This window comes from Megalops cyprinoides, chromosome 5 (assembly GCF_013368585.1).
Source record: "Megalops cyprinoides isolate fMegCyp1 chromosome 5, fMegCyp1.pri, whole genome shotgun sequence".
NCBI lineage: Eukaryota > Metazoa > Chordata > Actinopteri > Elopiformes > Megalopidae > Megalops > Megalops cyprinoides.
The window spans coordinates 8844246-8866417 of NC_050587.1; the positions used below are offsets into that span (position 1 = coordinate 8844246).

Genomic DNA, 22172 nt, shown 5'->3' on the forward strand with positions numbered 1-22172 from the left:
TCAGGCTGAGTGTGTGGCGAAGGGTATTTTACTGCACCGGAAGCGGCCCGATTCGTAAGCATGTGGTATACCACACTCGGGCCGCATTCAAGCCGAGTGTTCGGGCCAGATCTGGACCTAGATTCAAAGCCAGAGCTCGGCCGAGTTGGATGGCCGCAGTCAAGCTGCATTCGGCCCACGTATTTTTTGCTACTTGGGGATGCATTTATGAAAAAAAATCAAACCAACATGTAAATCAGTATGCATCTGAACACATACACATGCAGGAACAAACACAGAGTGCAGGACAGGGAGTATAAAACAGGATATTCCTTGTGTGTCAGGTATTTTTAAGAACCATCTATGGTAACCAATAAGGTGTTTTAGGGATCATTTAAACAAGTAAAATATGAGGAGCTACAAAGCATGTCACAGCTAACAGGCCTGTCCCTGGTTGTCCCTGATTGTTCCTGGGGTTAAGAGAGAGATGATCAGTGCTGCCCGAGCCCTGTGCTGCAGGCTCCCTGCTGTATCCTGCCATTTGTCATTTGTTTCCCTTCATCAGCGTTTCCCAGTAGGGGAGCTCCTGAGCCCTGTCATTGGTGCTGGTGAAGTGTTGGTAGAGAGAGATTGGTACCTCTGTCATCATGTCAGACATTTCTGATCCATCTGTCATTCCCATCAGGCCCAGTAATTTACTTGACAGACTCATAGATTGTCGTCACTAATGTTGATTGCTAGTAGGATGCTGTGGGTTTTATTTTTAGCCACAATCAGCCATCAGATAAAAGTGGAAGGGCCCCTTAATGGTCTCAGTCCTTACAGTAGGGTGGGTTATTGTACAAGGTCATAACTAGGGTACTTAAAAGAATTACTGGTGCTATTTTTGCACATTTCAATGATGGAGAGGGGTGACAATATAGATGTAAATACGCTGCAGCCAATTTAAATAATAATTCATGGCTGATAAAACATGCATGTTCACCAGTTTGCAGTTACTCGCAAAATAGGTACGTAAAAAATCCATGCATATCAAAGGTGGGATTTTGTTGATTGATAAGTTATCCTATAATGTGCAAAAAGTTGATGGAAATTTGTAAGTGTTTCTTTGGGAACATTATTGAGAAATGGTGCTTGATAAAGTTAATTCACTTGGAAAAAAGACTGAGCTTGCTGCCTGGTGTTGATTCATATTGGCTGAAACTTTCATGCAGTGAGTTAGTGGTTGACCATCTAACTTGTTTGCTAGATGCATTTGGAGGAACACAAACAAATCAGAAATCGTACCTTGATAGTTAGGTAATTACTGGCAACTTACTTTACGAACTCTGTGATCAGGTTATCAAATTGGATAACAGTAATTAGGCAACTATCAAGGTGTGATTACACATACAGTGTTTGACTCATTGGGGTATACGCCTAAATGTTTCTTATACATAACTTCTGACTCTGAGTTGTGCTTAATTCCAAACCAAAAAAAAAAACATAAGTCAAAGGAAAGACTTGACAAAAGCCAGAAAAGTAAGTTGATATGAGCACCTTGTCTCTTAAATTGACATGCAGCCTGGCTTTCCAGCACACAGTGATTTGATTTTCTGCAGTAGTACTGCAGCTGCTGTTGGTCTATGATGCTTTCATAGTCTGAGGATTCAAATGTTTTTTCAGTCATATATACTGTAAGAGAAAGGTGCCTAGTCTATGGATCCATATTAAATTATGTTAAGACTGTTGTGGGTGTATGACACAATTGGAATCACAATGTACACTGAAATCCTATGTCATTCTGTAGTGGCTTCCTTTTAATGCTTTAATTGTAGGGCTTCGGTGGTGAAGCTTGTTTCCGAGGCATATCTTTTTGGTGTGGCTGTTAGTTGGCAAATCATCAAACAACCTCTGTTCTGTGAGGCTAACGTGTGTTAGGTTCCTTTAGAAACCACACAACTGGAATAAAACGTGTTTATGGAACAAATGCATTAAGATCGGTAGGTAATGTAAACGTTACTTGAGTCATCATACACTATAACTGTGAGTCCAGACAGACAGCAAGCAGTTACTGCAAAGGGCTTGTTGACTTTTAGTGGGAGAGGGGTGGTGTAGGCGGTGCTTGTGGCAGTGAAGCGCCATTCTGGGGACTGCGCTCTGCAGACTGTGAAGGGTTTGCACTTTGCTCAACGTTTCAGTCTGTCGCTTCTCATTAACCAATCAGAAGCTAGTTGGGATTTCTCTCACAAGACATGAAGTTCTAGCTAGTGAGAGAAGAACAATTGAGGAAATGTTAGTTGCAGCTTTTGCCAAAGGTTCTGAGTTACATTATACAACTGAAGCATTTTATCAAGATTTAGCTAATGTCTTTTCTTGTGGATTAACTCCAGGATTAACACCTTCACAAATGTTTTGCTATGACAAATACATCCTGCACATAAAAGTGTTTAATTTTCTTTTTAATATGCCTAGGATTCGTGAATGGTAGTTTTCTACAAGAATACCTGTGCTCCAAGAGAAAATAAATGAAACTACAATGACAAATCAGATAATTCAATCTGAAAAAACAAAAATCATCTGATGGCGGAGAACAATGTGTGCTCCAAATATGGTTGTGCACTATATACAGATCACCTATGTAGCTGTCAAGGTCATATTAAGAAAAGTTACCTCAGATCTTTCTTTCCAAATGAAGAGATGGAATCAGTTCATCAAGCCAAGGAGCTAGAGGAAGAGAGTTGAGCTATGAATAAAGACTCAATAGGGAGTAATAAAGAAAATTGAATTGAATTGAAACTGTATATAAGTGATGTATTCTGCATCTGTATCTTTTTTAAATGAAACCGAGTAGTATGGAAGTTTGTGCCAATAAATCTGCTGTTTGTACTCTCACTGAAAAGATGTTACTCCTGTTCTGGATCTGTGTTGCATTGAGGCAGTTCTATGATTTATTTATTTATTTATGTTTTGTAATGTTCCAAGAATTTATATCTCTTACATCTCACTATATGTTTTTAACAGTTTGCCAAAACTGTACTGTTCCTTCCGAAAGGAAATCTTGTATGTCACTTTGATTGACTGGAACAGATTGGCGCATCTGCTGTAGTTGAGTTTGGTCACAAACTGGAAATTGTGATTAGTACCAAATTCAAGATTAACAACCTACAAAGCTGTTCACACTGTCTAAATAAAGCGGTGTAATCTTGCTCTGAAAATAGGATTGTGTATGTGGTGATTAGTAGGAAACTGTCTCTTATGTGATCTCACGGCATTGTGTGAGGTGTCGTTAACAGCTGAGGTGTTTTTTTCGTTGTTTTTTTTTTTGGTGTTGCTGTGTATTTAATGTGCTCTGCGAAGGTTGTTGACGTTACTTTTTAAACTAAATTGCTTTAGGGAGACAGTTCAGGTGGGTTGTCTCAGCTTTAGCATCAGACTCTGCGTGATGGAGGTGAAATCCAGGGTCACTGAATTGTGTTCAGAGATCACTACGCCGTGGCATCCAAGCAGTGAGGATTACATCTGGTCCTCTACTAGTTACACCAAAAGATGCTTGAAGCTGGAAAATGCCGTCACACCAGGTAAGGGTGTGGTAAATATCTTTTTGTTGTTTTATAAAATACCTTCAAACTACTAGTAGATAACTAGTAGGGACAACCACTGCTGTCTGTCATTTCCTGCAGGATTAAATCTGAACCAGAATGATCTGATTATGTAATTATTTTGCGTACATAATAATACTCAAAAAGGAAACCTTTTTGTATGTCATGAGTACATTTAAACCTTTCAGTTTAAATGTAACTGTGAGAGAATGACTCAGGCAAAAAATTCTGCTATAGCCCTGTTGCAAAGGTTTTGCTATAGGTTCACCCTGCGTGTAAGACATTTTGACATTTTATCCTTGTTATAACTTACTCAACTGCAATGAATAATTGAGTTTCTTTCACTCCACTAGTCTAGTCTCGTCTCAAGGATGTCTCTTAGATGAAAATGGACTGATATTAGCAGTTAGTTGCGTACATGTAGACGGCTAAATAGTGATTATATAAAACAATGAGACATTTAGAGGAATAAAAACACGTATTCAGCTGCGATGAATAGTTTGTTGTTGAAAAGGGTGCGGGAGATGCAGTTGAAATCCAGCAGCCCCTCTCTCTGTCTTAATTAATGGGTCTGTGCTTCGCTAAAGGACAAGCATGTCTTAATCACCTAAAAACGAAAGCCAAGGATACTTTCACACTTCAGTAAACTTCTTGTAGGGCCCCTGCTATGTTTTTCAGGTCTTTCTTAAAGAAAGTCCTTTGTTAGATTTTCCAGTGTTTTATTATGAAGGATTAGTGACAAATTGTGACTGGACCACAATCCTACATGACAAACTGTACCTGGCAAAGTCTAATCAGCAGGCCTTTAGTCATTCATTCATCCCACAGTGTGATTTGTACTTCGTTTTGAGTGGAAAGATTGAGGTGCTTTTAATTTAAGTGCATTTTCATTCCCTACATAATATTTGTCAATTTCATTTGCAAATAGGCTCAGAATGCTGTGTAATCTGACTGAAAGGAGAGCCTTTGCTAAAATGTCTTTACTTACAGTTGAACACCAGATGCTTTGTGGTTAGAGTGCATAAAGACCTTGTGTATATCTGATCTGATACAACAATCCCAGTTTTCCTTTGAATATAAAGTGTTACCCTGTTAGTTTCATTTGACACTGAACTCATAATCTTTATATGGGCAAAAAAGTAGTACTTTTCACTCATTGTTTCTGAAAGTTAAAGACAAACTGCTTTGAGGCCCTTGATTGTGTTTCAGCTGGGCACAGGTTTACTCAGGCAAAGATTTGGTTGAAGTTAGATATGTTAGAATAATTATCTCATATCACACATGACAGTTTGATTTTGGTGAGCAGTGTAAAGATGAGGTTTTTTTTATTACTTGTTATAATGTGAGGGGGTGAGTATAGGGGTACAATACTGTACAATACAGACTGCTACATCTGAAATATCATTGTTTATGAAATTCTTCTATAGCAGAAATAGCACTGTGTCTTTTTCCTGTTATTTGGGTCAGTCTATCTGTATATTTCCTAGTTTCAGTTATCACACTAAACACTTTGTAACATATCCTTCTCTGAGATGAAGAGTAACAGAAGATTTGTCTACTGCAGTAATGTCTGCAGCTAGGAACATCCATGCTGGCCCTGTTTCTTTCAGTGAACCAAGGGTTACTAGTCATAGTTTCAGTATATTATGCCTGATTTAACTAAAACTTTTATTTTCATAATTGTGGAAGTACAGCTCACATACTGATATGCTTTTTCAAAACTGTACTTCAGATGTTGATTGGAATAAGCTGTGTGATTACTGTCTGCTTGACATGGATTGGTGTTTTCATATTTCTGTTTATGACCTTGCTTTTACAGTTAACATTTAGGTAGTTTTACATTTATTCTGTCTTGCTACCGAAGATAATCTCAATGCTCCTTCTACTCAGTCTTTGAAAATCGTGATGGAATTACAATTTAAAAAGTACCGTATTTTCCTTTTATGTGTCTTTATGTTTGGACATTGTTGGCACTAACAGACACAGTGTGACAACATCGCGAATGCATGCTGACTGTAACTTTAGGACAGCAAGCTGTGTCATTAGAATTCAGTCTCAGAGCCTCTTTTCTTTTCTCTGTGGCTCTGAGCCTTTTGTTGGCTGCTTGTTTGTAAAGAGGAGTGAGTGAAGGGGAAAGACCTGTGTTGCCATGTGTGTTGCCAGCGTCCAGGCACGCAGTGTATTTTTCTCACACGACTAAAGACCCGGACCGAAACACGGCCATGATATCCGTATGGATGATATTTTCTGCTCTCTTGGTAGGTGGATTGCATACCTCAAATCCTGTAGGTAAAGATAATCTTGTTTGTGCTGTAAAAGGAAAATTAACTTTGATTTTTCATTTCCTTGAAAATATACAACTGACTTTGTATTGCTGGTGCAATGCACACTCAAGCAAGTATAACATAAATTGATGTTTTTGATTGCTTGGTTTTACGTTTACAACCAGTGAACAGTTGGAATCCTGATATTACCGTGTCTAAATGATAGTAGACAAATGATGTCTTTGTACTGGATTGAAGCTGATCTATTTTTAAAAGTGGTTTGCACATAAAGGCATTCAATCAGGGAGGAAATCTGCTTTGAGGAAACTATAGCAGTAGTTTGATTTGTTCTAAATGTTGTTCTGTTCTAAAGTCATTCTTGATTAGATTCTTCTTGTCTTTTAGAAAAGGTTCATTTTCCTTTTTGCTGAATTTCACAGAATAAGCAGCAATATCTTTTAGATGCATGTGAACATTTCTGTTGCTGTTACTGAGTTGTCATGTTGCTAAAACATGCACAGCACAATACTGAACAGTATATCTTAGGATCAGATCGCATTCCTTATTTTCAGCATTCATTTAAAAATTCATTTTCTATCCCATTATCAATGATTAGTTTTTGGGGGTTTTTTTCTGTAATTTACGTACACACATATTTTGAATGTCTTGGAAATAGTTTACATGTATTGCAAATAATGGTTAATATCAGCCATTGGAAACCTGCATTGTTCATTGCTAAAGATAAACTTGTCACATTGGGCAAGGCCCTTACTGTCATTTGCATAAAAATATCAATGGGCAAATATTGTTTAATGTTAAGTTCATTCAAAATGGAAAGCTTTGGAAGAACTTTTTAATGATATTATTAAGATTTTTTTTTTACATTGCCAGGAATTTTATACATGTCATTGGAACATTTTTAAAGCAGAAAATAGGGAATGCAGTTTTCATCTGTACACCATGATTGCTGCCATGCAGTGTAATAGGACTGTATCTGCTCACTCAAAAGCACTGAGCACAAAGCGGGCATTTTAAGTAAATGCACCCCAAGGCACTATTTTGTGTCTCTTTTTAGAATCTTTTCACTGCTTGACAAGTTTGAGCTGCAGTATTACTTTGATGGGACTTTGTTGCTATGGACTGAATTGTGTTCAGACATTAGCCATGTTAGATTACATAAGAAAAATCTTATATAGGTCTCAATGCATAAAATTAAAAGAACGACTTTACAGATAATGCAGGCAACACTAAAAACAGATGTACATCTATTTGCCACATGTTTACATTTTAACTTCCCTGTAAGGCTTTAAAAAAACTCCCAATAACTATAAATATATATATATTTTTTGGTGTGATTGGTTAATGATTGTTTTATTTGGTTTGTGTTGTTTGTATTGCTTATATGGAGTTTTATGATCTGCAACATTAGAGTTCAAGAGGAAATTCATCACAGGAAGTTGATGTGATCTGGAAGATTTTGGCACTGAAACACTGTTTTTGTCATATGAGCTAATCCTGCCTGTGTCTTGACAATAAGGGAAGAGGGACAATTCAGCGTAATCAAGCTTTGCTCGCGCACATAGAGGTAGTATGTCCATATCCTCTCTTACTTTTGTTTGGTGTTTGTTGAGGGCCGGCCCTTGGATACAGAGAGAAGTGCTTCCTTTCTGGCTTCATCCTACTTATTGTGCTGGAAGGGTAAATAAATCACCTGCTTCCTCCATCTGCTTCACAATTAATGTTAAGTTATGAGGAAGCAGTAAAATTAAGGTTTTCAGCACCCACTGAGTGAAGGAAGTCTACGGCGTCAACCAGGAAGTCAGGTAAAATATATTAATCTGTTTTAGGGACAAATGAATATTGCACATGTAGACAGGAAGATAAACATTATTTTATAGAAGTCAGTTAATTTAACTCATCCACTATGGGATGAGTTATGACAGAATTCTTACATTTCAGACTAAAAATTGAAACTGTATGAATTGCAGAACCCTGTCTTATCTCTAGAATGCTAATGTGATGTACCCGACATTGATTATTTAAAGGAAAATTTGTGAATCTACAGATTCACAAAGTTCAGAAGTATAGATATGTATATAACCTCACAGACAACAACTGTGAATGGAAATAGACTTTGTTTCCATCCCACACATTTGTACATCTGTGAGATGACAGGCAAATGTAGCATACGCACTCCGCTTCTGCTCAGGTAGAAACGAGGATAGAGCCAAGAGGAAAGTGTGTCACGGCCCCGCGCTGTGAATCTGGGACATGTGCTACAAGGACAACCACTGTGATCCATTACAGCTGCCTGGATACGCTGTAGGTGCTGGCCAATTTCTTAGGACGATGAGCCTCGGTTTCGCTAGCGCTCCTGGCTGACCTAGACGCTAAGCGCTGCGGGGATGCCTGATTAGAAAGTCACATTAGTCACTTCACGCTTTCATTCTCCACCTTGGAGGTCATGGCAGATAATGGGACAGAGCCACAGAGTCCAAACATCATTTACTCTCTTTATATGGGGATTGTTTATGTAAAATTTTTGTTTGCGAGGTTGGTGGTAGTTGGTTGTTACAGATGCAACATGTGCAAAATTATCAAGTAAGTGAGTAATTCAGTTTGATTCAAGTTTAGTGTCCACTTCAAACAGGCCCAAATTGAATAAGATTACCCATGGTGTAACAGTTTTTGGTGTTGTTATTCTCATTACATTTACATTTACATTTATTTATTTAGCAGACGCTTTTATCCAAAGCGACTTACCTTTACTTTTCATGCTCCTGGGTCCGATGGAATGCACAATATGACAACGAATGTGTGGGATGTGTCTGTTAAACTTCAAAACAGTAAAAGTTGTGAATGGAGGCAAAAGGTTGGTGAACACAACCCACTTCTGTCTCTAAGGTCATGATAAAGACCTTGGCATACCACATATCCTCAAAAACAATGAACAGGAAGTCTAAGGCATTTATGAGCCCAGTCAAGATGGTGCAGCACATGCAGTATGAAAAACACTTCAGATATTTGATTATTTTTAATAGTATCATGTCATCGTAGATAAATTTAATATTTAAACATTTTGTAGATGGTGCTCTTCAGAGCAGCTCACAGAATAAATGTCGACACTAATTTGCCTGGACTTTGCCTTTCATATGATTTGTCAAATGCCAAGCACAGGATACATTTACATTTATTTATTTAGCAGACGCTTTTATCCAAAGCGACTTACAAAAGTGCATACAGTAGGTACAGCGACAGTACGGGGACAGGATGTGTACAGTTCCACAATGAGACAGTTCTCAGCTGAGAGCAAGGTCTGTTTGAGGACGCAGTACTATCAGATTTTTACAATTACAGCCTAAAGGGCAACTAGTACGATACACTTTCGAACAGCAAACTTCAACAACTTCAAACGGCACAATGAGCGTCAGGGTAAAGGCGGCAACAAGAGACAAAATTTAAAAGCACAATTTAAAAAGCACAGCAATTTACGACAGCACTGATGGGCAGGGGGGGGGGGGGGCAGCAATTGTGTGCTGGGTCAGTCCAGGTAGAGTCTGAAGAGGTGCGTCTTCAGGCCCCGTCTGAAGGACTGGGGTGAAGAAGCTGTCCGTAGTGAGACCGGGAGTTCGTTCCACCACTGGGGAGCGATGTAGGCGAAACGCCGATGTCTGGCAGAACGAGCACCTCCTGCCTTGGCCATGCAGGGAGCAAGGCGTCCAGTTGCTGCTGAGCGTAGGGGTCGGGCTGGTGTGTAGGGCTGGATGAGTTCTTGGAGGTAGGCAGGGGCTGTCCTGTTGACTGCAGAGAAGGCGAGGGTCAGGGTCTTGAATCTGATCCTGGCAGCGACAGGAAGCCAGTGGAGGGATTTCAGCAGGGGAGTAACATGGGAGAATTTGGGGAGGTTGAAGATCAGTCGGGCAGCTGCATTCTGGATGAGCTGGAGAGGGTGGGTGGTGCATGCTGGGAGGCCTGCAAGGAGAGCGTTGCAGTAGTCCAGTCGAGGGAGAACTGTGGCCTGGATAAGGAGCTGCGTCGCGTATGTGGTTAGGAACGGGCGAATCCTCCTGATGTTGTGGAGGAAGAATCGGCAGGTCCGTGACGTGTGAGCAATGTACTCCTTGAAGTCCAGGTTACTGTCGAGGGTGATGCCCAAGCTCTTTGCTGTCCGAGAGGATGGTATTGTGGTGCCATCGAAGGTGATGGAAAGGTCATGCAGGGGGGGAAGGGCCGGCTGGGATGAAGAGGAGATCCGTTTTACTGAGGTTCAGCTTCAGGTGGTGGGATGTCATCCATTTGGAGATGTCAGCCAGGCATGCAGAGATTCTTTCGTTGACCTGGGGGGTAGAGGGAGGGAAAGAGAAAAAGAGTTGGATGTCGTCAGCATAGCAGTGATAGGAGAAACCATGCGATTTGATAACTGAGCCAAGAGAGTTAATATAAATTGAGAAGAGTAGGGGTCCCAGTACTGAACCCTGTGGAACTCCTGTAGTGAGGGGGGTGGGTGCAGAGGTGGAGCCTTTCCAGTAGATCTGGGAAGATCTACCAGTCAGGTAGATACAATGGTAGTCTCTCAGTATTAGTGAGATGGGAGTCTCTCAGCAATAGTAGATTTTCTGTTTAGTGTCACACAGAAGTCACAAGGATGGTGTACTATTAGTTTGAAGACTGATCAGCTGTGTACTGTACTAGCTAATGATTTAGGGCTCTGTCTAGACTTGGGTTTCATCACATACAGTAGAACTGTCTGAAGTATTTGTAGAATGATTTGTACTTAACTGATGGATGCAGGAATATATCTATTGCGAAGTAACAAAGTATTGCAGTCCCCACTTGACACTGTGCATTCCTGGAAACCCATGTTGGGAATTTTATCGTATTTTCCCATAGATACAAAATTATAAGCAGGGGTTATGTACACAAGACAGAAATTTATGGGCTGGATAAAAATGGGATTAAGTCAAGTATCCAGAAGATGTTAATACTGTATATATATGTGCATATTTGAATATATTTGTGTGCATAAAAAGCACAGGAGGCCTATGAATATTCAGCATTGCAATACACACTGCATTCTGGAATGACAGGACACAGAGAACATCAAACTGGTGTCTCTGGACCAGCATTTATTTATAAACCAAATGAGGCAGCAGACACACAAAAGAAAAAATGACATGTCCTTCCTTTTTTCTGTCAGTTTGCTGTTTTTTTTTGTTTTGTTTTGTTTTGGTTTTTTTTTTTTGGGGGGGGGGGGGGGGGGGGCTTCAAATAGAACTTTTAAAAATCAACCTACAAGACAGTAACTTCAAATTCAACTGAATGATACCAAGTTTGCTCTGAATTTGGCATAAACTCATTTTTGGGGCTCTTGTGTCTCTCAGTGGTTAAGGAGCTTAACCTTAGCACAAGCTGAGTGGTGTGGCCCAGGTGCCTGTGAGTTGCTCTGATAACATCAGTGGAATACCCCCTCTGCTCCAATGAGTGCCCGCTCCACTGTAGTGCACTGAGCAACTGGCAGTGCAGAAAACAGCCGTTGGCTTCATGTGAGTGTGTCAGAGCACTACATTCCTCTCGCCTCAGTGCTCCTGAGGGCAGAGGGTGCCAGGTTGAGACATACCTACTATACAATTGGCAATTCCTAAACAGGTGCAGAAATAAGGAAAAAATCATAGGAATGCATTCTTAAAAAAGGATATTATGTCGTAAAAAACAAATAACAGTGTTGTTTTATCAATAGTGATGAAGGTGGATCATCATAAGCAAAATGAAAAATGAAACGGGCACCACTTGCATATACAGAATCAGAATCCCTTCAAGGGCTCCGACCAAATGTTCTACACCCAAAAGAAGAAATGCAGTGATTGTCCAGCACAATAAATACTGTTTTCCCCAATCAATTGAAGAATCATTGGAAACATGATATAAGAAGGAAATGAAAGAGAAATTAACAAATGCATCAGACTCTCTTGGATGTGATGGGGATAAAGGATATTGAGAACAGAAAGTGCTTTTGTCTCAATGAAGCTGCTACATCTTAGCTACTAGCAGAAGACCATGATAGGCAAATGAACCAGTAGCATACACTCCCTGTGCTGATAACTGTCATACGTACACTTTCTGTCTTCACCACAGGGTAACTTCAGAGAATGCTAAGGGTATGATGGGTTTGTCCCAGCCCACCATTTCAAGAAACGTGGATGTAGCTGTTTTCTTACTGGTTAGCCTTAATATACAGTATCAGTATTTTGGGAATATTCTAATATCAGACAGCAAAAATATTTGTAGGAGAGTTTGTTAATGACTAGTGGTGATTGCAGAATTTGTTATTCTGCTTGTATTGTTAAGTGTTGCTTATGCAAGTGAGCATTGTCATAGCTTCTGCATACAGCTTTCTCCACAGTCCTGTGTCATCACTACAAATCAACTGCGTTGATTTAAGAGTCATGTATGGATCCCAGGTGCTCCTCCATACATGATGTTATGATTCTTTTGTAGTCACACACAGCCTATGTATTCACACAGTGCTCATATTCTCATGAGTGATGGCAGAATGAGTGGACTGTGGGTTCACTCACTTGCACCTATTATGTATGGAAAGCCAGCATAGGAGTAAATTCCATGGTGCACTTTCCATTAAATTGCTGTAACCATGTAGTCCCTCTGCAGCGTTGAGAGAATGAATTTATTTTGGTCTTGCTGCAGGGAAGGGTGATAGGCACATGTCAGACTCCAGCTGCAGATGCCACTGTACACTGGGCACTGTGCACTGAGCCAGAAGCAAGGCAATGCAGCGTGAACTGATTCTTCACTGCTGCAGGAAGGGCAGAGCTGCTCTGGGTACGCTATCCCAGGCCTTGTTTGGTCGTGTTGAGTAGCTCTGGTATTACGTGATTTGTGGCTGTGCTGATGAGAGAAACCATGATGTTTGGTTTAGGCATCTGGAAAAGGGATGTTCAAATGGAAAATCTGCAGGATATTTACACGAGCACCATATTCTCAGTTCGCACTAGATATTCTGAGTACTGACAATGTCTGGTTAACATTGGCCATACTTACGTTGTTCATTCTGTTAAAGCTGAATCCCCTGGATCCAGACACAAATTCAGCACCCGGTCTCACTACAGCACAAGCTGTTAATGTAATAGCATTTAGCAATCCCATTGACAACATTTGACAGGATTTTTTTCTATGTAGTGGACACAGGTGTTCCTGTTGAATAAATGTTTTAACATTCAGGTGGCTTGTGTGTGTTTTACAGGCACATCAGCAGTTTTCGATGGGTTTGTGAAGATTTTGGTTTTGGAGCAATATTTGAATGTGTGAATAGTTGCATAAGATTATGGCTTGCAAAGATAGCATTATATGGTGGCATTTGATAAATAACGTCTAATACTCAATTTCAGTTTCTGAGGACAAGTAAATGCATTTAGCAACATCACTGATAGATTTGTGCAAATGGTCCAATTACAGAGTTTGTTATAATGTTTGTTTTTTTCTATATATATCTCATTTTTAATTCATTGGAAACTGGCTGGGTTATAAAATATAATGTATTTAACTTTATAAATTGACAGAAAAATAAATTATGGTGTCATGTACGTGTACGGCTTTCTTCTGGTTCCTATTGATGTTCTTATTAAAGGTGTAGTTTCAAGGCTTTAGCAAGAGTAACAATTTGGAAGATTCTAGTGTCTCTGTTTGGTATAATCCAGTCCTTATAAGGCTTTTGAACATGACACATCTTGCTAAGTCATTCCAGTAGCACTTTAACATTCCAGATACAGCTGGAGAGGGGGACTGTGTCTAAAGACTCTCTCATCAAAGCTCCTTCCCCCCACTCTGAAGTGGGTGTTCCCTTTAAGTGGCTATCACAGAACCCAAGGATTAGAGAAGGAGGAGACAATGTCACTCAAGCTTGGCCACACCCCTGTGGGAGGGGAAAGGTTACCGACATAATTGAGGTTAAGCTCATTTTCAGATAAAAAAAGCTCTCGGTAGTAACTTTACTTAGATCTTGGTTGCTGAAGAGCGCTGTCCATGCCAGGGTAACTCCAATGTTCCAATTCCACTCTGAAGTAAGGGGTGAGGGTGGAGGGTAGAGTGTCTTTGGGAGACGGGTGCTACTTCAAGGACCTTAATGAAAGGACTTTGGCAAGCTGATAGATGTGGGAAACTTCAGTCACTTCAGTGCCGCTTTGGAGTAGCTCAAGATGTTAAGGTACACAGCACCTTGGCAGGCTCTTTGTCACTCCATGGAGAAAGGCTTTAGGGTAAGACTAGCTTTTATTCTACTCCCTCTACACTTTTTCTCATGTCATTATTTAAATTAAGCAGCGGGCTTGTGGTAGATTGTGTGCTAGAGATTTTGACTTCCAACATTCAGTGAGATTATTTGCAGTAGTTGTAGATGTCAAAAATGCTGTCATTTGGTTTCCTCCCAGCACAGATCATTTCCCAGTTTTGTAAAGTGAGCAATGGAGAAATTGTCCAAATTGGGTTAAATAAAAAGCATTTTATGCTACTTCTAAAAGCATCGTAATTCATATACTGTATGTCCTTCCAAGAAGATACTTGCCTCACAGCTCATAAACAAATACTTAACTAAAAAAATACAGATACATGAGCAATGACCAACACAGAAAGGTTTAGAGTGAAAAAGTGAGGCATACATAGAAATTATGTTCAATGTGAACTGAACTGAAAGAAAAGTACTGGACTCTGGTCATTCACATAACATGATCAATAGCATTATATATCCTCAACCTTCCTGCCAGCATTGAGACTGGTAATACTAATGTACTAATAGGGGAAGTATTGTAGACTCACTATTTATTGTTCACAGCTGTAGTAGATTTTAAGTCGCTCTCTAACATAAACTTTTAATTGCAACTGCATCCCTGAGAGTCCCCTGATATATAGTCTTTGTATAAACTAGAACATCACCCCATGCACTTTCTAGAGGGCAGCCTCATTATTAATTACACAGTTGACAGTTTTACCAGAACCACTGTCACAACTACCAGTGGCTTTGACCCTGAGACCCAGAACAGTCCCAGAGTTTTGCATAAACAGATAGAATGACAAGATATTGTGAGGTTGCTATTACAGACAAGTAATAAAATCTGTAGTGAAAACCAGACCTTTTTCATAGCTTATTCTAATTAAAAAAGTAACACAATTTTAAATCTCAACATAGAAAATGTAACAGTACATATTGTTTATTTGAGATAATATCAAACTACATATAAGTATGTGCGACCTAGTGTTAAGGAGCAGGGCACATAACTGAAAGTTTGCAGGCTTGATTCCCCGCAGGGGCACTGCTGTTATACCCTTGGGCAATGTACTTAACCCAGAACTGCCCCAGTAAGAATCCAGCTGTATAAATGCCCAACCTAAGTAAGTCACCCTGAAGAACATCTGCTAAATGACAATTAAGTAAATGTAATGAGATATTGCTATAGGAAATGAAAATGTACTGTACTTTAATTGCAGCTTCTCACACAATCATTATTCAGTTGCTTACAAATGACATCAACTCCATCTCTGATATTTCTAAAGGTACCCAACTTGCTAATCACTTGTGAGTGGTGATACAAATTGTTAATACCTACATAGCCAGTCTCACAGTCTGGATGACTTAACTAAACAGATCTGTTCATACTGTAACATTTAACAGAACAGACAATGACAGGGAACTTGGAGTCTTACAGTACAGAGACTTGGTGGAATCAGATCTTAGGGATATCCTCCTTGACTGTGCTCTGCAAAATAGCAGTGCCATCAGGCAGCTTTCCAGTTTTAGATTTGTCAAGATGTGCCCTATTTTCTGTTTCCCGGTGGGACGAGAAAGCAGGCTAGCTATGAACCACACAAGGTGCCTGTAAAAATCAGCTCTCATAAGGAAACCACTGAGGACAGCACCTGCATTTCAGCCATGCATGAAAAGCACAGTGATTTATTCATGTGGAATGTCTCCTTCCTTTTTTGGGTGCTGTCCATCTTTTCTGCTTAAAAACACAGACTCCAAATACAGTTACAGGATCGACATTATATGCAGGGGCGTGTGTCAGAGACTGTTCAGTAAAACTATTAGAAAATATTAGATCATAAAACAAAATATTAGATTATCTTAAAACTCTCATTGAATATTTTACACAGACATAATGTAAGTGTAGATATTAATTTCTCCATCAGGAGTCGTACGTTTCCTCATTAGAAAAATAAGCCAGCTTTCATGTTGGTAAATCTTGTAACCTCAGGAAAATACATGTCAGCCTTGATTTGCAGGGAGACTTTTAAAAAACGCATACAGATTTGGGGCCAGTATTATGAAAAAGTAAAAGTGAAGGTAGGAGGCGATTACCCTCCTGTATCTGCTTTCACTGGGTAGACAAGGAAGTGATAAACAATGACCGTCCCCACTAGCCTTATGATGGAGAACCTTTGCCTTTCCCCCAAAAGTGTTTGTTAAATTGTCACTTGTTGAATGTCCAAGGATTGCTGTCTTCCATTTCCAACGTTGTAAATAACTGAGCTCACTGATCAATTCCATTCTGTATAGCTTAATTGTTTAACTGTCAAGTGAGAATTGTCTTTGTCTTTAGGAATCAGCCCATTGAATAATGAGCCACACCTGCCTAATTAAAGGCCTATTAAATGTAAGTGTGTGGCAGGGGAACAGGGGGCTTGGTTTCTGTTGACAGTTTGCACAAGCTGGTTCTTTTGTTTGTTGGTTTTTAAAATAAATTATATTTGTTTTTTTATGTTTGCTCTTCTGTTCTGCTCATTTTTGTCGGCAGTGTTGGTCAGCTTCTCCACAGGCCTTGAAGGAAGGCGTAGTGCTTCCACCCAGGAAGTGGCAATTGTCTCTACAGAGCACTGGCTTGTGTGAAACATAGGACAGTTTAGTGCTGAGCATCCATGATGCCTCCCCTAGCCTGAGGCAGACAGTCAGCGAATGACCCTGTAACCCCGATTAGCCCTGTTCCTGAAACTGGCGGTGACTCTGACGTCCTCGGTGCTGCAGGCCACGATCTCTTTAATCCTCCGTAATTCGGCCTTCATTGATGAAAGAAGATGCCAGCCTCAAAGACCTCTTTAAGCCACTTTACTGGTATTTATGGTCCGGCAGAGCAGGCATTGCATTGTGAGTAGTTCTGATATCAGTAAAACGTGTGCTTTGTTTTCCAAATTCTTGGGTTTAGCCTCAAGAATCAGAATTGGTATGTTTTTGGTACCCATCTGCCGCAAGGACAAAGTCAAAGAGCTGGAATTGAGCCTCATTTCTCAAAACTATACCTCCACACTCAGCTGTTCGCTACTGAACTCCCACAGATCTTCCCGAACTGTTCAGTTTACAAAAGCAATTGGTCTGAAATTCAACACAGTGACCCCATCTTCTGAGAACTACAGAGAGGACAGTGCAGTTGTCATCTGCAGTTACTGTACGTAGGATTTCTAGATAGCCTGTTCTCATTTAATTTAGTGCTCTCAAGAGCTGCTGACAGGCACTAGCTGACCCACTCCATCCCCTTCTTTTGAGCCATGCCCTTCTCCCAGATTAGAGGCTATATTTGAAGCAATTGCTTTCCCATTTGTCTGCACTTGCAATCATTTTGCCAGTCTGATTTTAATCTTCACAGGGCATTTGCTTAAAATATTTTGGTGCGTCATCTGTGTGAATGTTTGCCTCGTGTATTCTCTTTGAAAAGCCCTTTGATTTGTTGCGACAGATGAATCCTTGCACTTTTTGCATTGGGTGACCTGATGATTACACAAATTAGCAGAGCAGTACAATGGAGATCTGAATCTGTGTCCACTCTCAAGTCAGTTTTGTTTTATTATAACAATGACAGTGTTTTTATGAAAATGATGTTGTGGTGCATTAGTGCAAATATGATGCAGTCCTGATTTTAAGGCAACCCTCTGCCCCCAGCACATTATTAAAGTGAAAAAATAATGCAGCTTAATAAAACAAAACATAAAGGCTTTTTGTAAGGTGTGACACACTACTCATCTACAGTAAATGTCTGTTAGATACAATAAATGTCGAAGAGTAGAGACTTTGGGGCTTCTCTCACTAATGAGCTCATAGAAACCTGGAATTTATATACACAGACAATTATATACCCTCAGTCCAAAATGCACATACAAAGAACATTATGTAAAAATACAGCAAAGATTTGCATTATACTTGTATTGGTTTCAAAGAATGTGTAGTTAACATTGGCATTCATAATTTCATGTTTCTGTCTTAAACAGTTTAATTTTAGTTTTAGTTTAACATACCTACAGTTTATATATTAAACAGTTAACTACTAAAGATGGCAGACATATTAATAATAATGGACATGCATATTAAACATTGTTTTACTTGTGTGGCAAATGATTTATGTTATTTTTTTTTTAAATAATACTGTTAGTTTTTTACAGTTAGTTAATACATTTCAATAAGTTGTTAGAGGTACAGATCTGTTGTTTGTATCTCTGTTCTGATCTTTTAGTTTCTGAAGAATGCATAAAGTTGCACTCCTGCCAAAATTCCCAATGCTACTTCTGCTATACCAGAATTAAAGCTTCTGGTTTATTTAGCTTCACCTGCCAGGGAGATTAATTACACCTGGAGCAGGCCTGTCACGCCCCAGACAGTGCTCAGTATTTATATGTCTCAGAGGATCACAGAGTCCAGTACACAGGGTCCCTTTCCCCTAACATGGTCTGTGAGCAGAATCCCATCTTCCAGTCTGACTAATCCATTATACTCTCTGGAAATGAAATAATCTACATTCCATCGCATTCCTTCCTGTTCACACATTCACAAGGCTAATGACTGTGTTCCGCTCTTAGACACTGTAAAGTCTTAGATGACTCGATAAACTAGATAATGGAAGGTTTGGGAGACTGAAGTCTAGAAGTTGTTAAATACATGTTTGTTAGGTGTTTAAAGTGCTGTGGAAGAGGTTGAAAAATGTAACTCTTGCTTCAATTTGTTTCTGAAAGTTAAAGATGTAGGTGCATGGGAAAAGGGACAGAATGAAACCATTAATTTAAGGTAGTTTTTGAACATACGTGGCATTTGTTTGGTAGACCGAACGCTCTCAGGACATTAATTTGCGTGTGACCGTATTCACCTCAATCACAGCTGGGCATTATAAAGCTCACTAGACTATCTTTGTTCTAAACAGTATGTGTAGGCTGTGTGCATTGCCCTACAGGCCCTCTCCTCTCATATTGATCTATCACTACAGCTGCAGCTTCTGGCGACCAGTCTCTCATGGGAGCAACAAGCCATTATAACGCTCTCTCTGACAGTTGTTACTTTTGCCTGGCTTCTTTCACCACGAAATAGGCATTGCTTAGTCATGGTTGTAGCCTGTTTAACCAAGCATAAACAGAATTTTCTAGAAAACTAAAAAACTGTTCCTTTGCTATGCTGAAATGCAGTGAGATGACAGCATTTATTTGTTTTACAGCAATTGTCCAGATCATTTTACATTCTGAGTACTGTGCATGTTACATCGTATTGGGTTGACATGGTATTGTATCATATCAAATCGTATCTCATGGAAGTGAAGACTTACATATATTTTGATATATCATCATTATGGCAGTGTAGCATAGTGGTAAGCATGAGGAGTCGTAATCAAAAGGTTGCCGGCTTGATTCCCTTCCCGGGCACTGCTGTTGTACTCTTGGCCAAGGTACTTAACCCAGGACTGCCTCCGTAAATACCCAGCTGTATAAATGGATAACGTAATAATTGTAACCTAGGTAAGTTGGATAACAGCATCTGCTAAATGCCAGTAATATAAGGCTTAGGTATGGGTATTTTATCATTTCGTTGTTAAGAGAGAGGTTTATACCCCTGGTATAACATGTCCAGCCAATGAAAATAGCTCAGAACATTTCTTTTATTTGCAAAGCTCTGAGAAATGCCTCTGCAATGTATTCATGGAATTTGTTGTCGGGCAGATTTCATGCACTGTCCTCTTATGTCCAATTACTCACATTTGGTAATCTTCAAATACTGGGCATCAAAGCAATTTAAAAAATTAAAATGCCAATAACAGTAATTCATCAGAGTACTTTCATTAAAGTATTGGATAATAAGCCACTGGATGGTCTTGATTTTCTGGAATGCATGAGACATGGGGAAAAGCCACACCCTAGCTCTCAGAAACAACATCCTCAGTGAAAATAACCATTTCCACAAGCTGCAGAGGCACACCTATACAGTGTACACAACAGCGGGGTGTAGAACCTAAAGCCTCTCTTGATTTTTTTTCCAGAGGAAATGTTGCTGGATTTTGTCATACTCTTTAATCCCATCCATTCACATCTATGGTTGCAGAATACTGGGCAAACAAAACAATTGTATTTTCAGTGGTATGGACAACTTTTCATTGAGGAAAAAACATGCTGTATGGAAAGATCCTTCCTTTACTTTCTTCAACAGCCTATTTTATATTGAGAAGAAGCAAGGGGATATGCATGTCTTGACCCACACTAACTTGAATAACTTGAAAAGATATTAAATGCTGAATTGATCCAATAAAAAATGTTGAAGCCAATGCAGAATGAGATGTAACAAATTGTATAAAATGTCCCATGTGCCAAATGTAATTTGTGTTCTATTCACTGAAATTAAATTATCAGATAAATTCAGGAATTTACAGTAGCACTGCCCTGACATGTGAAGATCTGACACAGATCCTCAGGGACAGAAACGTGTTACCACTTAGGAGCATTAGAGTAGTGTGCGGATAGATTTCACTTTTTTCTGTTTTTCTTGGACATGCATGAGACTATTTATTCTGTTGTATTTGTTGCAGGAGATTTTGATCTCCAATTCCATCTTATGCAGATGATAAGGGAGGTTAGGAAGTGGGGGGGGGGGGGACTTAACACAATTGCATTCAAACTGTAACCTTCTTTGCGTGAAAGCAAAGTGACCCACTGCGTCTTCAAAGCCAATGTCTGTTGTTGTTTGCATACACCACAGAGACTGACAACAAGACCCCAATCAATAATATGACCCTCAAGGCAACCGTGTTTATGTGAACATGTCCTAAAATGTAGATTGAATGTAGTATCCTTGCATACATGTTTTTGTAATGCTCATTGTAGTCAGTGGTGTCTTCTGCTCAGCCCCCACTGCTGCCACTCCACTTTTTTCCTGTATCTGCTATTGCTGGCACTCAGCCTGGTGCCATTTCCTTTCAAAATTGCTATTGCAATTGATACAACAGCCTGATTGTACTATAGTAAATTGAGCCACAGGATCATTTTTAAATCAAAATAAAAAAATGAAGAATCTTTTTGCCTCCGTGAGGTCAGCTGTAACCTGTGCTCTTCAACTAAGAAACAAATGCCAAAGAAATGATCCTGATGGCAGACATTAGTTATCGCAGAAATAACAGTTAGCTGTGTGCACCTTGTTTGGAGGTGGCATGAAGTTTTCACTTGACTTTTTCATATAATTTTGTTTTGTTTTGATCTCTGATATAGGCCAACACAACTATTTGTGGCTTAAGATATTCTAGAAACCACTTGGTTGTGCCTTTACATTGAGGCATAGGTTAGCAAGTAAATACAGTATGTGTCATTGATGAGTGCAAGGACAAATAGGATTGGGAGGATGTCAAGAAATATATTCCCTGTGAAGCATGTAGCTGCAGAAGAGAAAGTGACTGCAGAGTAATTAGTCAGAGCTAGTGTGTTGGACATCAAATCACAGGGATAACAGTGATACAGATAATGCTCTGGTGTTTGGTTACAGGGCAGCGATACAGTGACCCACAGTTTACAAGTATACTTTCCTCAGTTAAGCCTTGTCAACCACAGGTCTGTGGAAACAAGGAGTTGTAAGAAAGGCAGAAATAATGGTGCATCCAGCCTACATACACACACAAGAGGTAAAACACAGGCTTTATTCCTGGGCGTGTGGCTGGTCACTGCTGCTGCCCCCCACGTGTGAGGACCTGCGACAGTGACAGTTTTGCCCAGCCCAGCCTGTCCCTCCCTGGGGCGGGGGCGGGGTGGGGGGTAGGGGCCGGTTTGAGCTCCAGGGGGCTGGCTTGTTACAGAGCCTCTTTGTGTGAACAGGCTTGAGAGAGGGAACCACTCTTCCTTCTTTTAACCAGCCCCCCCAGCCTATGACATCATAGTCTGCAAAAGACGCAGGGGAAGGAGTATGCCTTGAAGAACCAAAGAGAAGAGGGGTATTGTGGAGAGGGAGGAAAAAAAGGCGGTCGGAGCGGAAGTGGGACAGCAGCAATGTGGGGGTGAGGGCAGCTCTTTCACATGCCGGGAAAGCATAGCAGGGACTAGCCATAGAACTTCAGCG

The 22172-nt window shown here is 40.0% G+C and overlaps 1 protein-coding gene across 3 annotated transcripts in view; it reads left to right on the forward strand.

Moving 5' to 3' along the window:
• LOC118777402 (A-kinase anchor protein 2) overlaps positions 1–22172 on the forward strand; it is a 120435-nt gene that overhangs the window by 83931 nt on the left and 14332 nt on the right. The window contains exon 1 of one of the 3 annotated variants that reach the window (XM_036528250.1): positions 5787–5818. The exons of the other annotated variants lie outside the window; for them this stretch is intronic. Coding sequence (XP_036384143.1) covers positions 5798–5818 — 21 coding nt within the window. The 5' untranslated portion in view covers positions 5787–5797. Of the gene's footprint in view, positions 1–5786; positions 5819–22172 lie in introns of those variants that run through there. 3 annotated transcript variants of the gene reach the window in all.